This window comes from Mastigoproctus giganteus, chromosome 6 (genome assembly GCF_048544385.1).
Source record: "Mastigoproctus giganteus isolate SK-2022 chromosome 6, ASM4854438v1, whole genome shotgun sequence".
Taxonomy (NCBI): Eukaryota; Metazoa; Arthropoda; class Arachnida; order Uropygi; family Thelyphonidae; genus Mastigoproctus; species Mastigoproctus giganteus.
Window position 1 is genome coordinate 231,586,436 of NC_143580.1, and position 22,135 is coordinate 231,608,570.

Genomic DNA, 22,135 nt, shown 5'->3' on the forward strand with positions numbered 1-22,135 from the left:
CATTACTTGAGCAGAAAAAGGTGGCATGGAAAGGTTACAGAGCAATAAAAAGTACTGAAGCCTATAACAGCTACAAGGTGATCTGTAATAGAGCCACAGAAAAGGTTCGACAGGCAAAGGCAGTTTATGAGAAATCATTAGCAAACAGAGCAAAGAGGGGGGGGGGATAAGGAATTCTTCACATATATAAATGCCAGAAGAGCAGGACAAACCAGATCGGACCTAGGCGATATTATTAAATACACTAGCTGCCATTGCAGATGAACTCAACAGTTATTTTGCATTGATATTTACAAATGAAAAACCTTTTGTGGCAATGGGAAATTGTGGGAGCAAAGTTGAAAAATATGTAATTAATGATATTGAAATTTCGCAAGATTATTTAATGAAAAAACTTTCGAGCCTACAGGGCAGTAAGGCTCCTGGAGTTGATGGAATATACCCTATAATCTTAAGGGAGGTGGCAAGTGAGTGCATTGAACCATTGAGGCTAATTATGCAAGCATCACTAGACTCTGGGGAGATTCCCTTGGATTGGAAAAGTGCCAATATATCTCCCATACATAAGGGTGGCTCTAAAAGTGAAGTGGGAAATTATCAACCTGTCAGTCTGACTTCAGTGGTAGGGAAAATCATGGAGGCAATGATCAAGGGTTGAATTCAGGATCATTTGGATCAAATTGAAATTCTCAAGGATACTCAGCATGGTTTTGTAAAGGGAAAATCATGTTTAACAAATCTGGTTTGCTATTTCGAAAGGGTCACCCACGAGCTGGATTTAGAGAATAATTTCGACATTGTTTATTAAGATTTCAGCAAAGCTTTTGACTCAGTCCCACATGAGCGGTTGCTTTATAAGCTGGAACAGGTTGGAATTACTCGGAAAATCCTCAGGTGGATAGCAGGATGGCTTCAGGGCAGGAGGCAGAGGGTTGTGATAAATGGCTATTCCTCAGATTGGGTTGATGTAAGAAGTGGGGTTCCCCAAGGATCGGTATTAGGACCACTGTTGTTTTTAATTTTCATAAACGACATCGATGAAGGGATAGAGGGCGTGATGTCTAAATTTGCAGATGATGTTAAAATTGGTAGAGTGGTTAATGATCACTGTCAAGCTGAGCTTCTTCAGAGAGATCTAGATAGACTTCAGGAATGGTCAGAAAAATGGCAGCTATGCTTTAATCGAACAAAGTGTAAGGTATTACACCTGGGAAACAGTAATCCCAAAATAACTTATTCACTTGGTGGAGTTAAACTAAACCCAGTACTGGAGGAAAGGGACTTGGGTGTTAGGATATGGTCAGACATGAAATTCTCTGAGCATTGTAAACAGGTTGCAAGGAAGGCCCATGGTGTCCTATCGATGATCTATCGAACTTTTGCAAGTAGAGATAGCGATGTGATAATCCCATTATATAAGGCTTTTGTTAGACCACACTTGGAATACTGTGTTCGAGTATGGAGACCGCACCTAAAGAAAGATATCGAGCTTCTTGAAAGGGTGCAAAGATGGGTCACTCGCCTGGTGAGATCGGCAGAAGGCCGTCCTCATGAAGAAAGACTTCAAATATGTGGGTTGCAGAGTTTGGAAACTAGACACTTTAGAGGAGATTTGATTGAGGTGTTTAAGGCTCTGAGAGGCATCAGTAAAATGAATGAGGACGAAATTTTCAAGATTATAATTGATGCTAGAACTAGGGGACATAAATTCAAGTTACGGGGAGGGGGGGAATGTTTAGATTGGACTGCAGGAAGTTTTATTTTAGCCAGCGAGTTATAAATTACTGGAATAAGTTGCCTACATGGGTGGTAGAGGCTGACAGTTTGGGGAAATTCAAAGGTCATCTGGATAGTACCTTCGGGTCAGGGAAGCGCATAGGATGATAGGTTTAATTTCCTTTTTTTTTTTTTAATTAATTATTATTATTTTTTTTTCATCATTGTTTTGTTCGTTTTTTTTTTTTTTTGGCTGGTGCAGCATAAGCCATAGGTTTTCTTGCACCGTGCGGCCATTACTAATACTAATACTAATTTCTCTTCCACTTTCTTCTCAGTTATGACAAAATAATTTATCTCTCTGTTAGAGTTTGATAAACGTCTGGCATCCTCTTCCCTAAAGAATTCCCTCATGTGTGAATGTAGATGCAATATATCCCCTTCAGTTTGTTGGAAACCTGAGCAGAATTGAACTGTCAGTATCAAGTGGATTAAACACTAGAAAGAAGGGGATTTATCCCCTTCTTTCCAGTGTTTATATAAGTAAAGAAGTCTCTGCCAAAGATTTTTCATAATCTGCATTCACTTGCCTAACCTCCTTTGTGATTTGATTACAGACTAGCTTATATCTACCAGAGGCTTCTGTGTTGCCTGATTAATTCATATGCATCCCATGCATTTTCCTTCTCTGCCACAAGTCTCATCAGTTCATATGACATCCATTTATACTTATACCTTTAAGAGTATTTCTTAGTTGGGATGAAAGCCTAGTAACTTCTATGATTAATTCCTTGAATGCTTCCCATGTAGAATTTATTGTTGGTAACATCATCAGTTGGTCCTACTGTCATAGACCACTGTAGTCACTTTTATGGAAGCAAAAACCTTTCTCTTTACTCTTGAGTAGTTACATGTTTAAGTAAATCCCACGTCAGTATACTGTGATCACTGTCACCTAGTGATTCTTTTTCTGCAGATCCTTAATGCATGAATAATCATTGCTGATAATAATCAGATCAAGTATTAGAGTATTACTCCCTCTTGTTGCCTCTCTCTAACATGCTGCTACAGAAAACAGCCATTCAATAAGTTCACATAAATCCATATAAAGTAAAAGTGATAAAATAATATAATACTTTAGTATCTTTTGAGGTGATATACATTTTCAACAAATATAGTTATTGAAGGTGCAATAAACAATCATTTTATATCAGCATCAACCAGTGTGGGGGGAGGGGGAAACATATATATACATACAATTATGCAAATACATACTAAACCTAAACACATATTGGTCTTGCTCTGAGGAAACAGGAAGGCATACATTACATGTTAAGCAAATTAGCAATGGATAGATAATTTTAAAATAATTTCTTCCATAATAGTATGCATGCACGTCCCTGTTGCATTTCAAATTTGGACCGAATATGGATCTTATGTGTGGACTCTAGGGACTACATATGTGCATATTCATATTTTTAGAATTATTTTCTGATTATTTGGAATGTAAAAGAATATCCTTTTGTAAACCTGAGTTAAAATCCTCTCAGTGATGTGAGGAATTTTTATAGGTCTTTTTAAGTGTGGCTGCGTTAGTCAGTCTCAGGAGAGGGATAGCACAGAAACTCAGGTTTTTCTTTTCCAGCTAACAGCAATTTGAACAAAGAACACACATAATTTACAGCCATATTATATACAACACAATATGGTCTAAGTTGTTGATGCCCTTATATCAACAATGCCCTTTTGTGTCTCAAATGATGTACCCTTTAAACATTCAAGTTGTCTTTAAATCTTTGAGTTCCCGTATATATGTTGTTTTCTTTTATTTGTGTTTTCCACTAATAGTAGACACAGTTTTTAATAGGCAGCAGCACAAATAGCTGTCAAAATCAAAGGAGAAGTTTGTCAGCCATTTTTGTTTGCTTTAAGTTTAAAATTCCTTAATCTTCTGGAATTTGAATCCAGAAGTTGACGAAACTGAATTAATTGGGTAAATAAATAGAGGATATGTATATTGCATCAAAAAACAAATAAATAAAAAAATAATAATAATAAATAAATAAACAACCATGAATTTTTTTTATGATTTTTAAAATTTATATTTGATATTTTGCCAGTAATTTCACTCTAATTTTGGGCAGTCAAGTAAAAATAAGAACAAATTAATATTTAAAAGCATTTATATAAAAAAATTTAATTTTTACAATTTTTTGAAATTCCACAAAAATTCACCCCACAGTAGTAAGTAGGAGACTAACTTATTATGGTGACCTCACATGTTTGGCATGCTCACTAATTGAAAGGATTAAAGTCTTAAACATCTCAGTTAGGTCTCCATCCAGATACTTAGTTTCTAGACATTGCAATTCATGCAATTTGCCTTTCTTGGCAAGAATACATTTTGTGCCCCAAAACTAGTCTTGTTGCCTTCTCTGCACCCTATCCAACAAATCTGTGTTCTTTCAAGTTGAGTTTTCCAAATCTATGTGCAGTATTCTGAATGTGTCTTACCTACTGCCTTATGCAACAGGATAATCAGGATAATCCTCTTTGTCCTTGCTGGCAAAATTCTTATATATTAATGGCAGAACCCCATAAGCTGTTTATCTGGATGATTATCAAAATTAAATTGTATGTGTAATTTTAAGATTGCTAATACATAGTTAACATTCAATTTTTCAGAATTTGCACATAAAGACCTTAAAGAGTGTGGTTGCCAGGTATCAACCTAATTTTCATCCTGCAGCTTTATTAAAAAAGAAGGTAAGTTTTATGCCTTATTTCTTTACTATAACTTGTTTTCTATCTTTCTCTATAACTGTAGCTTTTACGCAAGATAAAAGAAAGAGATTTGATCATTAATGGTTTGATTGATTATTATTAATGATACACCACAACACTAAAACAAGCATCTGTGGTGTATAAAAGCATGCCACCCTTAAGATTCACTGCAAGTCTCCAAGAATAAAACTAGGTCTTCTGAATTGTGGTATCTTTATTCACTTTGGAGTTGTTTTGGTTTTTAGGAGCATTAGCAACTGAAGGCCATATTGCTCCGGGATATGCGGTGATCATTCCCTGACCTTTCCGCATCCTCCGTATTTGGTGGTGACGGGCTCGAACCCAGGTCTAATCAAGAAGCGTGTGCTACGCACTGCTGCTCCTTCCCACCTGGCTACGGAGGCACCTTTTCACTTTGGATTTAACCCAATGACAGTCATGCAGGACCTTACAGGTCCTTCTCAAAAATAACTGTATTAACTATTAATTAATGATTAAAAATCGGAATATATTTTTTATACCTTCATAAATATAGTTAAACGTAAATATTTTATTTGAGATATTTGTTAAGTGACAAATTATTATTTCCTTGGAATTATAGTTGGGGTGACTATCCTGCTTATAAGTGTAAAGAACCTGTCCGGTTCTGTACAAATGTTTACTATTTTTACGTTTCATTTCGATATGTTGGTTTTACTTCCAGCATCTTGTAAACAACACATTGTTGTTTGAAATTGGTGCATGGGCTGACACAGTAAAGACATCTGCTACAAAAAGTAACTCCTCTTTGTTTTATGTTTCACTGTCGTACAAAATGTATTTTTGTTTTGACTATTATTATTACTGATGTAAAATGGTTTCCCATTTCAGTTATTAATGATATAATTATTGACGAAAAATGATTTCTTGCATTATTATTATTTATCTATTTTTTCCTTTATTTGTTTGATAAACCACATTAATGTGTGTGCATACTTAAGTTTGAAATTTTGCATTCTCTAATGGTTCTCTGAATTGGAAAATGTGTGGCTGTTAGTTTCATGTTTATGTAGAATGCAACTGGAATGTGCATGTAAAGAAAAATATCATACAAATTAAGACCCATTATCCCATAGAACAACATTAAAATTTGGGCAGATGCATTCTGTGAATACATAAATAGTCACCCATGTAACAAATTTTCACCTTATTTTATGCAGATAAATTAAAATGAATAAGATTTTTTTTATAATTAATAGAAATAGGTAAAATTAAATGAAATTTGTAATGAAAATTTACATGTATTGTATGAGAAAAATTATTTTCAAAAAAATTCAACTGAGTTACTTATATAAGATATTAAAAAAAAATACAGGAAACATGTAAATTAAGAAATAACAACATAAACATCAAATAAAAAAGATTTTATCATAAATCTAAACACACAAACTTTGCTTTACAAATGAAGTTATGTCGAACAGGGACTGGAAAAATTTAATAGTTCCTTTCCAGAGGACCTGAAGAGGCAACAACTGGCAATCCAGTAGGAGCTTGGCTGGGACAAGCAGAGTTTGCCAATTAAAAGTAGGAAGTGCTTGTGTGCTTTAACAGAGTTTATGGCTTGGCTAAGTGGATTTTTCCTCTTATGTTGCTAACATTCTTTCATCTTGTCTGTTATATTGGGGCAGGTATAGGAACTTTTCTAGACCCAGAAAAGAAAAGAGGTCCCATCTTTCACGTTTTTATTTTTTTCTGCATTATCGCAAATTGTATAACATATGCTTTCACAAAGGTTAAGGGCACACTTAATCATAATGGTGCTGACCAGCTTCATGTCTTTTCACTGTTTTTGTCAGAAAAGTTCATCATAACCAGAAATTGCATCCCTGATTTTGCACTGAGTAACTGCTGTTCATATTTGGGTAATTCTACTCCATTATGTTCAAAGCAGCACTGATATGGGTTAACATTTCACCCAAAACTTTGATGTTTAGACTACGAGCAAGCTGTTCAGACAACTCCTTTGTTGGTCAACTCACCAAGATGAATTACAGAAGTTGCTTGATATATACCTCATCTGATACCAATCTTTGTTTGCTGCCTTTATTTGCAGCAATGATGATGTTGTCAATGTTGAAACAACACAACCATGACAAAATTGTGGACACAGCTTCTTCCAAATCCATTCATATACTACATTGAACCTCCTGCCAGGATAATCTCACAAATTGTATGGCATCCTTTATGCTAAAGACCCTACAGTCTTTAACTGTGATGTCATGTTCATTTGTTTGCTTTACTTAATCATTCAGAACAGACCAAAGGTAATAAGATTTGAAGATTTAATTACCCCTTGACCCACTGGTTGCAAAGGATGGTAGTGTTTGGTGGTAAATAAATTACTATTATGTGCTCATAATATTCCCAAATTGTTGCAAGATGGCTGGGGGGATTGCTTAAGATTAGTAGGATCTTGAACAGAATGCCCTCCTTTTGGCAATATTCCTTCAGCTCTGAATGAAAGCCCTTCTTGAAATATTGTTTAAACATCACACTTGTCATCCAACCTTTCTTAATAGCATACCAATATAGGCAAAAACAATCTTACTTGTCCCTTTAATGGCCCTTGGATTTTCGGAATGGTAAATTAACAGTGGCTTTAATTTGCAGTCACCTTTAGTGTGACTGCAAATTAAAGCCATTCATATCAAAAATATTTTTCACTGTTTTATTATAAAAAAAAAAAATCAATTTGTAACAAAAAACACAAACTTCACTGCACAGATGTGTTCGCAGAACTGGGCATTGTGGGTACACGAACAAGTAAATATTATTATTATTTATATTATAAGGTCATATTATTTCAAAACTGCACAAAATAGAATGATATAAATCATGACCATACTGAACTACAGTCCATTAACATTGCTATACCACAAGCAGAATTTAAAAAAAGTTGGCCACCACTTCCACGACTGTGTTTGTTATAAATAGGGATGCAAATGCTTCCAAAAAATTTCTTTTACTTGTTTTCTATAATCTTTATAAATTATTTGGTTAATTAAAATGTATTTGTTATAGCTTCATAAGAATTTAATTTTTATTGATTTAACATATTCTCTGCCATCTAAATGTGAGAGAACTTGTTCAATGTGCTGTAATTTTCAGAATGCCAAAAAAAAAAAAAAAAAAAAATCAACATTTCGACGTCCCAGTGTTCTGAAAATTCATACATAATGATTGAAAATTAAAAGTTTAGAATTCATTGCTAAAAGCAAACACTTTTGTGTTGAGCTGTAAATCAGAAATCTTAAAATTTTTTATAAAAAGTTTATTCATGTACATAAACTACATTGACACAAGAGAAAAACAAAACTGTGTGCCAAGTCTATAAATAAACATGAAGCATTACTACAACAAATCCAGTCAGTGCCAATATTGTTAATTAGTTGTTAATTTTATGTGCCTGTACATTTACTGCACTCACTGGTTGACCACTTAAGAATGACTGCTCATATGCATTACACCACACTGCTTGGGTGCTTTGAATGCAGTTATGCAAACGACCTTGCTGTTTTATGCATATAAGCGTTGAGGCAGCAAATGCTTAAAAGAGCAGTTCCTAAAATTTCTCTCTCTCTCCTTCCCTCTCTTCTCTGAGGTACTCTTCACAGCTAATATGATATGTGGATTTTTTGAATTTTGGAGATTTGTATGCCCCACTTCTTCCACTGTTTTGTTGCTTACAGTAGACCTGTAAGCAACAAAACAACAAAACCTTGACCAAGTTGGTCAAGTTTAGGATATCTATTAATTTTACTTAATTTTAAAATTTCTGTTGTTATTTCACTTATTAGCTAGCTGATATATTTGTTGAATTGATTTTATATCATGTATACTGACTATTGTATATTTTTAGGTGCATTAGCATATATGCATAATGTTGCCTTTTGTCTTTACTATGTCTGTCCATCTGAATATAACAACTCACCTCTCAATGGACAAATTATTGCAAAATTTTATATAAATATGGGCCTTTTAAAAAGATTTTTCAAGCCATTCCAAATTTCATTAAAATTGTACCAGTACAAATATGACAATTATTATTTCTTTATCCGTGTATCCACATGTAATAACTCGACTCCCACTACTTGGATTTTCATGAAATTTTATATTTTGCTATGTTAGAACAATTTGTTGAGCATTCTCAAATTTCATTAAAAGCGAACACTTACTTGATAATAATAGAAAATAATAGGAATAATAGAAATATGGCAATTATTATTTATTTTTTTCATACATATCACATAAGCTATCCATATACTGTATATCGTAGCTGAAGCACTGGATATTATGTTTATTGCCATGTGCAGGTTGGAGGAAGGAATGGGCAACATGGTGGATGTGCAGAAATGATATTTTCTAAATTTGTGTTTTTTTTTTTTTTTTGTTTTATTATAAATCATGAATTATTACTATTTACTAATGCACCTGAAATGTAATGTGCTGCATATATTAGCTAGCATGTTAATACATCTTTTATTGCATTTTTAATTTAGATGTTGGGTTTTTGTACCAGCTTGTTAGACTGGAGTAATTTCCCATCAGATGCGGACTTATCCAGAGCATTAAGTGATTGCGATAATATACCACATGAGAAATTTAAAAGTTGTCTGAAATTTCTCTGTAGACATTCCCAGTTAAGAGATTTACAAGAAAGGTTAGTAAACCCCTTTAGATCTTATACAATAATACTTATTGAAAGGAAAGTTTTGCACCATTCAAGTATCAAGAGTTATCTTTCCTCAGTTTGTAAAACTTTATAATGCAGTAATGCTATTTCTGAATTTTTTTCTATGTTCAGTAATCCTATAAGCACTATAAAATAAAATATTTATAATGTCAGTAGACCTTATTTTTAACCCCATTGATATCATCTTATTTTTAGAAGCTTGTAGATATTTCTTATGTAATTTTTTCCCCAGTCAAATACAAACAGACAAAAGATTCCGCAATAAATAATGTTTTTCATAAACTTCTATATAGTAATATAAATATAAAAGTAAACATCAAATCGGGTTCTCCAAGTGGGAACTTTTAACACTACTTTCAAATGGTAACCAAGTTTGTTAGTGTTTATTGATAACTTTACGAGACATTTCTATTTTATTTCATTTGGAAAATATTTACACTAGGTAGTAGAATTAAAAAATATCTGTGGCATTGCTTTCTTAATGGATTCTTCGTTCATGGGAGATGTAGCTCCTAGGTCTTCCACTGGAGAATGTTTATAGCTAGCTACAAGTGCTTTTTTTTATTTATTTTTTTTTATTTATTAACACACAACTGTATATACATTCTCAAGATATATTAATCAATTTATATACAATATTTATATACAGATTTTATATACAAACTCTTATATATACTGTAGTGTTTCTGTACATTGATTGTGTGTGTCCTGATATGAAGGGTGGCTCCTAGACATAAGCCCATCTCCACCTTTTACTCCTGTGAAAGCTCAGAACGTCTGCAAAACAGGCCTGAAAAAAAGAGCGTTAGGTCAGGCCATTTCGCCACCAGGGATTAGCCAACACCTGGATCAACCATTCTCTATGTGTGCTGCTAATTGAATGGAACTAAAGATGAACAGGAAGGTGTTATTAGATGAGGAAAATGATTGACTATATTGTGGGGGTTAAACAAAATAGTAGCATGCAACACTGTTGATTCTAGCTTTTATTCTGCACTATATTTTTGCTAGTTTTGATAATTGAAGATGTCACATGAGTGACCAGTTTACAATACAAGATACCAATATTGTTATTTGGATACATTTACACTGCTTTCCTTATGGAAGATTTAGAAAGCACCATTGAAATGTTACTAAATGCTTGCTGAGGTAATTTGTGCCTTCTGCTGGCTAAGTGCTGTCAGAGAAGTACATAAATTTTTAAAGATATATGAACAGAAGATTGAACAATCTGCTGAAATAACTTAGTCCTTTTTTGTTAATTGCTATAAATACTCTAATCAGGGCAAATTTTAGAACTGCATATTGGGCCCTAAACAAATAGTAAGTTGAATCTAAATTTGACAAAAAAACTACTTTTATATTTATATGTAATTTTCTAAGTATAGGAAAAGAATTTAATTTCCTGAAGGGCAGTTATGCTTGTAATTTCCCACCACCAGATTTAATGTTTACATACTAATTTAATAGGTTTTTGAAATAATGTATACACATTTTGAAATTTTATTTTTATTTTTTTCAGTATAGCCTAATTTTGTCCACAGAAAGTTTAGAGAGGATATTACCTGTGATACATCAGTGGCATCCATGTACTATATACCGTCCAAGGAAGGAATCTGAAATTATAACACTATTGCGACAGATTTGTTTTCATGCAACTGAAGTGTCCTATCAAGTACATATTGCAGTAAATAGTCGCTATGTAATGTGGAAGGAAAAGAGGCTGCGTTCAAGGCAGAGGGCAAATTACATTAGATTAATGAATAGGTACGGTGATGCATTATTTTTTGTTTTTATAGCTAATATGAGATGATGATGCTGAGGTACTAAAGTCTGAAATAAATGGAGATATAAAACTTTTTCCTAATGATAATGTATGAAATATAAACATAATTTATCAATATCTGAAATCTTAGTATGTTTTTAGGGAATGGAAATATTTTTTGGTCTTGAGTAATAATAAGAGAAATGTAACTCTACTCTTATTGTACTGTACATTATGCCTGCAACCCTATCAGATCCAGAACCACTTTGAAAATGACCACAGATTTCTCTTTGCTTGTGTTCAACAAGATTCTTTATTTTGGAGGGGATATATGCAAATTTTGTAAATATGCTCAATACAGGAATTATGTACTTGAGCAAAAACCAGCGGAATTACTTAACAAGTACAGGTCACTGTTGAAAAAAAGCCGTGAAGTAGGGTTGAATTTGAAAGTGTCTGCAATTCTGCCCAGACACGATAGGAGGGAGTATATGATGAGAGCCTTGTCGATCAATTCGGCCCGGGAAATATTGTGCAAGGCTCAAGGGGTAGAATTTTTTTCAGCCAGGAATGTACTTGTTAACAGGAGAGATTGCTTCTACAGGGATGGGATACACTTAAATAGAAAGGGTGCAAGAATATTTGCTGATACTATCGAGGCAGTGTTAGGTGGGTCGGAGAACTGCTAGCTTCGGGGGGATACAAGGACTAATAGATTAACAGTAGCCACTGGCAGAGGTGAAAGAGATTCTTGCACTGCTTCTATTGGAATGAGCAGAAGCCTGAAAAACAAGATGCAGGATATTTCAGAGACTGCTGGAAGTCATTGCGGTACAAGTAAACACATGGGTTGTGTTAGGGTAGCTAAGAATAGAAACAGGTGCATGTATACTTGCGTGTACACCAATGCTAGGAGTTTAGTAAATAAATTTGATGAATTTGAGGTATTGCTCAAAACATCAAAGGCAGATATTGTTGGGATATCAGAGACGTGGTGTCACACAGATATAAGGAATGCAGAACTGGAATTTGGGGAGTACAATGTGTATAGAAAGGATAGACAGGACAGGAGGGGAGGAGTGGTTATGCTATTAGTTAAAAAACACATAAAATCCAAGGAAGTGAAGCCAGTCGACATTGATGGACAGGGCAGTGTCAAGTCAGTTTGGTGTGACATAAGCATAGGTAAATCAAAATTCAGAGTAGGAGTGTGCTATAGGCCTAATGACTCTGATGAGTATAATAAGATACTGTACAGGGAAATAGAATGGGCCAGTAAATCAGAGAGTCTTATAATGGGGGATTTTAATTTCCCAGATATTGACTGGAATTTGTGGGTTGGTCACTCACACACTAGCAAGGCTTTTGTGGATTTATTGGATGATTGTTTTCTACACCAGGATGTTCGGGAGGCAACTAGAGGGAGTAATACTCTTGATCTGATTATCAGTAGTGATTCTTCATGCATTAGGAATCTGCAGATAAAGGAACCACTGGGTGGCAGTGATCACAGTGTGCTGAAGTGGGATTTACTCAAGGAGGTAACTACCATCAGAGGTAAAGGGAAGGGTTTTTGCTTTCGTAAAGGCGACTATGATGGTCTGAGACAGTATTTAAATTCTATACAGTGGGACCAACTGATGATGTTACCAACAGCAAATTCAAAATGGGAAGCATTCAAGGAACTAATCTTGGAAGCTACCAGGCTTTACATACCAACCAAGAAATATTGTTCAAGGTTCAGGCCTAAATGGTTGTCAGATGAACTAATGAGACATATGGCAGAGAAGAAAAATGCATGGGATACATACAAATTAATGGGTGACATGGAAGCCTATGATAGATATAAGTTGGTCTGTAACCAAGTCACAAAGGAGATTAGGCAGGCAAAGGCAGATTATGAGAAATCCTTGGCAAAGGATGCAAAGAAAAACAGAAAAGAGTTCTTTACCTATTTAAACTCAAGAAGGAAAGGGATGAATCAGATTGGTCCACTGGATGTTGATGGTTCAACAGTTGAGGATCCAGCTCAGGTGGCTAACAAACTAAATGAGTATTTTGCATCTACATTCACACATGAGGAGTTATTCAGGAAGGGGAATGTCGTAGGTGAAGTAAACATTGGCAGTGAGCTAGATGATTTTCTAATAACTGAGAGGAAAGTGGAGGAGAAATTGTTGAGGGTAAACATAAAAAAGGCACCCGGGGTGGATGGGATCTATCCAGTTATATTAAAGGAGGCAGCAAAGGAAGTAAGCAAACCCCTAGCCATAATTATGAGAGCTTCTTTGGACTCAGGGGAGGTACCCATGGACTGGAGATGTGCAAATGTAACCCCAATTCACAAAGGAGGATCAAAGGCTGACACAAGTAATTATAGACCTGTTAGTTTAACTTCGGTTCCAGGAAAATTAATGGAGACACTGGTTAAAGAAGCACTGCAGGATCATCTGGACAAGAATTCAGTTATAACTCAGACACAGCATGGTTTTGTTAAGGGCAGGTCTTGTCTGACCAATTTGATTGGATACTATGATGTAGTCACAAAAGAACTGGATGCAGGGAATAACTTTGATATTATATATTTGGATCTTAGAAAGGCTTTTGATACTGTTGCGCATGGAAGACTGCTGCACAAATTGGAGAAGTGTGGCATTGGAGGCAAATTGCTGCTATGGATAAAGGGATGGTTGAGTGGCAGAAGACAGAGAGTGGTAATCAATGGACACTGCTCAACGTGGACTAATGTTATTAGTGGAGTTCCTCAGGGTTCAGTGTTGGGTCCATTGTTGTTTTCTGTATTTATAAATGATATTGATGATGGTGTATCAGGCTTAATGTCCAAGTTTGCAGACGATACCAAGGTTGGCAGGGTTGTTAAGGTTTTGGGGGCCCCATGGGCATGTGGGGGCCCAAGGCCTTATATGCCTGTGTGATAATCCACCACTGCCGATGCTGCAATTTGCAGAACTTAAGCCTTTCTTGGTAAGAGCACCCCTTTGTTTTCTTCACCAATCTCGTTGCCCTTCTCTGTATTCAATCAAGCACTCTACATCCTTCCTAAAATGAGGCCTCCAGACCTGTATGCAGTACTCAAGGCATGGCCTGACCATTGCCTTATACAAGGGGATAATCACCTCCGTTTCCCTACTAACAAAATTCCTGTATATCATTGACAATACTTCACGAACTGCTCTCACAGCCTGTCTGCATTGCTCTGAAAATTTCCTATCTTACTGCACAATTACTCCCAGGTCAGTTTAAATTTCTACACACAGTTGGCACATTTCTCTGGGGTTACTTTCCCTCGTGCAGTATTTTGCATTTGTCAATGTTAAAATTCATTTGCCCCGTCTCAGCTCAACTTTTCTAGATCCTGTTGCAGTAGATTACTGTCATTAACAACCCTGCCAAACTTTGTACCATCTACAAACTTCAACATATATGATATACCTTCATCAGTATCATTGATAAATATACAGAACAGCAATGTGCCCAAAACCGAACCCTGGGGGACTCCACTAATAACATTAATCCACGAAGAGCAGCATCCATTGATTACCACTCTCTGCCTTCTCCCACTCAACCACCACCCAACTTGCCGTTAATACCATACTACTCCAATTTGTACAGTAGTCTTCCATGCACAACAGTGTCAAAAGCTTTCCTGAAATCCAAATATATGATATCAAAATTATTTTTTGCATCCGCTTCCTTTGTAACCACATCATAGTATGCAATCAAATTTGTCACACAAGACTTTCCCTTAACAAACCCAAGCTGTATCTGAATTATTACTGCAGCCTTGTCTAGATGATCCTGCAATGCATCTTTAACCAGTGACTCCATTATTTTTCCTCTGAACAGAAGTTAAACAGTGGTTTGAACACAGGTTTTGTAATAACTCATGTCAGCCTTAGATTCCCCTTTGTGAATTGGGGTTACATTTGCACATCTCCAGTTCCATGGGGACTTGCCCTGAGTCCAAGGATGCTCTCATAATTATGGCTAAGGGTTTGCTTACTTCCTTTGCCACCTCCTTTAACCCCTTCCCGGAACATTTTTTTCCTGAAAATGTGCTATAACAGATTGACTTTTTTTATTTTACAGATTAAAAGTATGCATCATGCAAATACTCACTGTATAGTTTTTTGTGTTTTTTATAAATTTTTTAGTAGAAAATACATGGGAGTAATTAACCCATTTTGGCTATCCCGAGTTATCTCATGTATGCCAAAAAGTATGCAAATTATAAAGATTTTTTTTTTTAATAAATTTCCACTTGAGCTAAAAGAAAGGAACAGAAAAACACTCTTCACTACTCATTATATAAATAAATTTTAAAAAATCAAGTGGAACGCACAAGCGATAATCGGGAACTAACTACATTCTGTGGATAGTTGAAGCAAGCGTGGCTTACGGGAGCAGTTCAAGAGGGCACCAAAATATTTTTCGATATTGTTGCTATTTGGTTTTTAAGAGCATTAGCAACTAAGGCCATGTTGCTCCGGGGATATGCGGTGGTCATTCCCTGACCTTTCCACATCCTCCGTATTTGGTGGTGACGGGCTCGAACCCTGGTCTAATCAAGAAGCGTGTGCTACGCACTGCTGCTCCTTCCCACCAGGCTGAGGAGGCACCCAATGATATTGTTTTCTAATTGTTTAATGCTTTCAGTATTCAGCATTTAGGATGCAAATTTTATTTTGCTTACTTGCAGCACGTAGGAATGCATGCTACTGTTCTGACATTGCTGTACAATAAGTAAATATAAGTAAAATGAAAGCCAGTCGTCTGCTGCCAGCTGTAAGAAAATCCCGAGAAATCTCGAGATTTATCTGGCTAATGCAAAATTAGCCAGATAATTGTCCAAGAAAATATGTTTCAATTGTAAATTTGGACGTATTATTGTATCCCAAGATATTTTGTGTAGTTCAAAATAACTTTTAAAACTAAAAACGAGATATCTCGGGATAATCCATGAAGGGGTTAATATAACTGGATAGATCCCATCCACCCCGGGTGCCTTTCTTATGTTTAACTTCAACAATTTCTCCTCCACTTTGCTCTCAGTTATTACAAAATCATTAAGCACCCTCTTACAGTTTGATAAACTTCTGACATTCTCCTCCCTTAATAACTCCTCATGTGTGAATGTAGCTGCAAAATACTCATTCAGAGTATCAGCTCTCTGAGCAGAATCATCAACAGTTGAACCATCAGTATCAAGTGGACTAATCTGATTCATTCTCTTCCTTCTTGAATTTATATAACTAAAGTAGTTCTTGCTGTTTTTCTTAGCATCATTTGTCAAAGATTTCTTGTAATCTGCCTTCGGTTGCCTAACTTCCTTTGTGACTTGATTACAGACTAGTTTATATCTACCATAGACTTCTGTGTCACCTGATAATTTATATGCAATTTATATCAATTTATTTATATTGATATTTGTTCTCTTCTCATTGCTCAGTGATGAATAACAGTAGTTTCATATTTGTAGAGAGAATATGTTGAAAAATAGAAACTAATCACAGCTCATGGCCATTCTGATCTGTGAAAAAATAATACTTATAGTAGCTGTTTTTATTATTATATTATTTCTTCCTGATGGGTACTGGTACCTTGTTATGGTTGGTGTTACTGTTGGTCGAGGAACTCTCTGACTAACTTACATGTGTTCAAGATTGCGACTTTCTGGAGTTCCTTGTACGTGTTCTCTGGGAGACCTATTACTCCTAGGTTGTTATGTAGCATCTTTGGCACCATAGTACGAAAGTAATGCTTCCTAATTTTTTTTCTTTCAAATGTGACACCGTAGATCATTTTGCATGTCACTGAGTAGTCACTAGAGGTTTCTAGTTTCACAATATCGAGTGATGCTGTGATCGGTCTCGTGAGCGTAACACATGGATAGTTAAAAATGGTGGATGTTACAGATATATGTATCAAACAAATGTGGTGGTTGAATTGGGTTTTTCTTTCACACATAGTCACAGATGACAAAATCTGAGTCCCCAATTATGCCCTAAAACGAAGAGACAGTCGATGGATTGATTGGCACCATCAAAATTCACCATGCAAGAAGAAGTTTGAAAGACAGCTTTCTGTTGGTAAAGTCATTGTGACAGTGTTTTGGGATAAAGCTGGGGTCTTGCTTGTGGACGTTTTGGAGTGTCGCACCACAGTCAACTCAGATTGATATGTGGAAATGTTGAAAAAAAACCAGACAAAAACCCTTAATGAGGTTCTTCTTCTCCATGACAATGCACAACCCGACACCAGTCTGCACACGATTGAGGCCATTGCAAAACTGGGGTGCACTGTTCTTCCTCACCCCTCTCATAGCCCAAATCTTGCATCTTCTGACTATCACCTCTATGGCCTGCTGAAGGATGCTCCCCCATGGAACCCATTTTGCGGATGATGGCCAGCTCAAGCAGTGTTCGCAAAGCCCTCCAGAGCAAGAGAGTAAGGGCCTTAACAGGATTAGAATACAGCATCTGACTCAGAAAAGGCAGAAGTGCATAGAAAATGAAGGTGACTGTGGAAAAATAAGTGTGTCTTTATTAATGATTTTGAGGATTAATTGATGTAAAAGGCATAGCTGTAGGAATTAAATTTTCTGAGTTAAAAAATAGGAGGCATTCTTTTCGTACCGCTCCTCGTAAATAAACGTTTTTTCAAAAAAACATAGGTGTATCCTGGTGAGGCAAGCAGCAAAGCATGAAGTGGAAACGTGGTTCCCAACAGTCAAAAAATTCAAAAGCATGCCTTCTGGCAAAGTCATATTGATATTGTTTTGGATTTGAACAGACCTAGTCTGGAACATTATCAGTAATGTGGAGAGACTGACATAGTGCAAGATATTGTGCCATGTTGGAAGTACTTGCTGTCAAAAGGTGTTCTGCTGCAGCATGAAAATGCTTAACCTAATTTGGCTGTTGTGACCATTGAAAATAATTCAGAAACTTCATTTGAATTTCCTCTTCACCCATCATACATTTGGACCTTGTCTCCTCAGACTTTTGCTTTCTTGGCCCTCTGAAAAAAAGCATTGTGTGCATATCAATTTTCATATGATGAAGTCAAAAAAATGATATACAAGTGTCTTCATGAACTGACAATAATTTTTCTTAGATGGCAGTTTTTGGACCAATGTGAGATGTGTTTGGAGAAGCAAAGGGACTATGTGGAAAAGTAATACTAAAATTTTTGCATACTTTTCCTTTTCTTGATTTAACAAAAAATAAATTGCCTTTATTGTTTGATTTACCCTGGTTCTAAACACAAAAGCAATATGCATGATAATATTGGTAATTGATCAATTATTTTATATTGTTAATTTTTCTTTTTTAAAATTTATTTTAACTCTAAAAAAAGCCTTATTGTCTAGATGCTGCATTTAGCATTAGTGTTAGTAGAGACATATGATGCAAGAAAGCAAGCTTATGCAGCATCAGCCAAAAAAAAAAAAAACATGCTCCCATTTCACCCCTCTGTTCATTCCAAGTACCTGTCCAGCTCAGCCTTAAATTTATTTAGGCTATCAACTTCCACAACAAAGGATGGAAGTCTGTTCCACCAACCAACCACCCACTGGCTTAAGGCAGACTTCTGCACATCTATCCTACATCTGTCTTTCCTCAATTTGAATTTATGCTCTCTCAAATGATTATTCTGAACAAGAGGAAGAATTCCATCAGCATTGAGCATGCTCAAACCATTCAAGGCTTTATACATCTCAATCAGATCACCTCACAGGTGCTTAGTGTCCAGACACTGTAATCTGCAAAACTTAAGCCTTTCTTTGTAAGAGCAACCCTTCGTTCCATTCACTAATCTTGTTTCCCTTCTCTGTACTCATTCCAACAGCTCTACATCCTTCTTTCTTAAATTGAGCCTCCAGACCTGTATACAGTACAGGTCAGTACCTGACCATTGCCTTATACAAGGGGATAATCACATACTTATCCCTGGTAGAAAAATTCCTGTATATCATTGACAAGACATCATGAGCTACTCTTGCAGACCATCTGCACTGCCCAGAAAACTTCATATTTGCCTGCACAATTACCCCCAGGTCCTTTTCGTTCTCTACCACTGTCAGTGTAGTACCACAGAGTTAATACGTCACTCTGGGATTGCTGCTTCCCATATGCAGTACTTTACATTTGTCAATGTGAAACTTAATTTGCCGACTCTCAGCCCATTTGCTCAACTTTTCTAGATCCTGTTGAAGCAGCGTACTGTCCTTGACAACCCTGCCAACCTTTGTATCGTCTGCAAACTTGGTCATTAAGCTTGATATACAATCATCAATATCATTTATAAATACAGAAAACAACAATGGACCTAATACTGAACCCTGAGGGACTCCACTAATAACATTAGTCCATGATAAGCAGTGTCCATTGATTACCACTCTCTGTGTTCTCCCACTCAACCATCCCTTTATCCATAGCAGCAATTTGCCTCCAATGCCACACTGCTCCAATTTGTGCAGCAGTCTTCCATGCGCAAAATCCTTGCGCAAAAGCCTTTCTAAGATCCAAATATATGATATCAAAGTTATTCTCTGCATCCAGTTCCTTTGAGACCATATCATAGTATCCAATCAAATTGGTCAGGCAAGACTTTCCCTTAACAAAACCATGCTGTGTCCGAGCTATAACTGAAGTCTTGTCTAGGTGATCCTGCAATGCTTCTTTAACCAGTGCCTCCATTAATTTTCCTGGAACAGAAGTTAAACTAACAGGTCTATAATTACTTGTGTTGCCCTTCGATCCTCCTTTGTGAATTGGGGTCACATTTGCACGTCTCCAGTCCAGTCCAAAGAAGCTCTCATAATTATGTCTAAGGGCTTGCTTACTTCTTTTGCTGCCTCCTTTAATATAACTGGATAGATCTTGTTCACTCCGGGTGCCTTTTTTATCTTCAACAATTTCTCCTCCACTTTCCTCTCAGTTATTACAAAATCATCCAGCTCACTCCCAGAGTTTAACTCACCTCTGGCATTATCCTTCCTGAATAACTCCTCATGCATGAATGTTGATGCAAAATATTGATTTAGTTTGTTATCCACATGAGCAGGATCATCAACAGTTGAACCATCAATATCAAGTGGACCAATTTGATTTATCCCTTTCCTTCTAGAGTTTACATAGGTAAAGAACTCTTTGTTGTTTTTCTTTGCATCCTTTGCCAAGGATTTCTCATAATTGCCTGCCTATTCTCTTTTGTGACTTGGTTACAGACCAGCTTATATCTATCATAGGCTTCCATGTCACCCATTAATTTATATGTATCCCATGTATTTTTATTCTCTGCCACATGGCTTATTAGTTCATCTGACATCCATTTAGGCCTAAACCTTGAACAATATTTCTTAGTTGGTATGGAAAGCCTAGTAGCTTCCAAGATAAATTCTTTGAATTCTTCCCATTTTGAATTTGCTGTTGGTAACATCATCAGTTGGTCTCACCATATAGAATTTAAATACCATCTCAGACCACCGTAGTCACCTTTACGAAAGCAAAAACCCTTTGCTTTACCCCTGATGGTAGTTACCTGTTTGAGTAAATCCCACTTCAGCACACTGATTACTGCCACATAGTGGTTCCTTTATCTGCAGATTCTTAATTTATGAAGAATCACTACTGATAATCAGATCAAGAGTATTACTCCCTCTAGTTGCCTCCCGAACATGCTGATGTAGAAAACAATCATCCAATAAATCCACAAAAGCCTTGATAGTGTGTGAGTGACCAACCCACAAATTCCAGTCAATATCTGGGAAATTAAAATCCCCCATTATAAGACTCTCTGATTTACTGGCCCACTCTATTTCCCTGTACAATATCTTATTATACTCATCAGAGGCATTAGGCCTATAGCACACTCCTACTCTCAATTTTGCTCTCCCAATGCTTATGTCACACCAAACTGACTCAACACCGCACTGGCCAGTGATGTCGACTGGCTTCAGTTCCTTGGATTTTGTGTGTTTCTTAACTAATAGCATAACCCCTCCTCCCTTCCTATCCTGTCTATCCTTTCTGTACACATTGTATTCCCCAAATTCCAGTTCTGCATTCCTTATATCTGTGTGACACCACATCTCTGATATCCCAACAATATCTGCCTTTGATGTTCTGAGTAATACCTCAAATTGATCAAATTTATTTACCAAACTCCTAGCATTGGCGTACATGGAAGTATACATGCCTCTGTTCCTATTCTTAGCTACCCTAACACAACCCATGTGTTTACTTGTACCGCAATGACTCCCAACACCCTGCATCTTGTTTTCCAGGCTGCTGCTCATTCCAATAGAAACAGTAGTAGTAGTAGTAGTAGTAGTGGCACATGATGCAAGAAAGCAAGTGTAGGAGCTTATGCAGCATCAGCCAAAAAAAAAAAAAAAAAAAAAAATCATCACGCCATTCCCTCCAAATGCCTGTCCAGTTCCTCCTTAAATTTATTTAACCTATCAACTTCCACAACGACAGATGGAAGTTTGTTCCAGCAATTAACTACCCGCTGGCTAAAGGCAAATTTCCGCACATCTATTCTACATCTGTCCTTTCTTAATTTGAACTTATGTCCCCGTAGGTTCGTAATCTGAACAAGTGGAAGGATCCCATCAGAATTCAGCGTGCTCAACCCATTCAAGGCCTTATAGACCTCAATCAGATCACCGCGCAGGTGCCTAGTCTCCAGCCACTGCAATTTGCAGAACTTAAGCCTCTCTTGGTAAGAGAATCCCTTCATTCCCCTCACCAATCGTGTTGCTCTTCTCTGTACACGCTCAAGCAAATCTACATCCTTCCTAAAATGAGGCCTCCAGACCTGTACGCAGTACTCAAGGCGTGGCCTGACCATTGCCTTATACAGAGGGACAATCACCTCCTTTTCCCTGCTAGCAAAATTCCTATATATCATTGACAAAACCCCATGACCTGCCCTAGCAGCCTGTCTGCATTGCTCAGAAAACTTCATATCTGACTGCACAATTACTCCCAGGTCTTTTTCATTTTCTACCACCTTAAGTGTAGTACCACACAGTTGGTACGTTTCTCTGGGGTTACTTCTACCCATATGCAGTACTTTGCATTTGTCAAGGTTGAACTTCAGTTGCC

The 22,135-nt window shown here is 36.5% G+C and overlaps 1 protein-coding gene across 1 annotated transcript in view; it reads left to right on the forward strand.

Moving 5' to 3' along the window:
• Positions 1–22,135, forward strand: part of LOC150085077 (endoplasmic reticulum membrane-associated RNA degradation protein-like) — a 110,410-nt gene that overhangs the window by 74,744 nt on the left and 13,531 nt on the right. Inside the window, exons 13-15 of the mRNA XM_090376456.1 lie at positions 4,402–4,482; positions 9,039–9,199; positions 10,760–10,999. Of these exons, the coding sequence (XP_090232582.1) occupies positions 4,402–4,482; positions 9,039–9,199; positions 10,760–10,999 (482 nt within the window). The remainder of the gene's footprint in view (positions 1–4,401; positions 4,483–9,038; positions 9,200–10,759; positions 11,000–22,135) is intronic.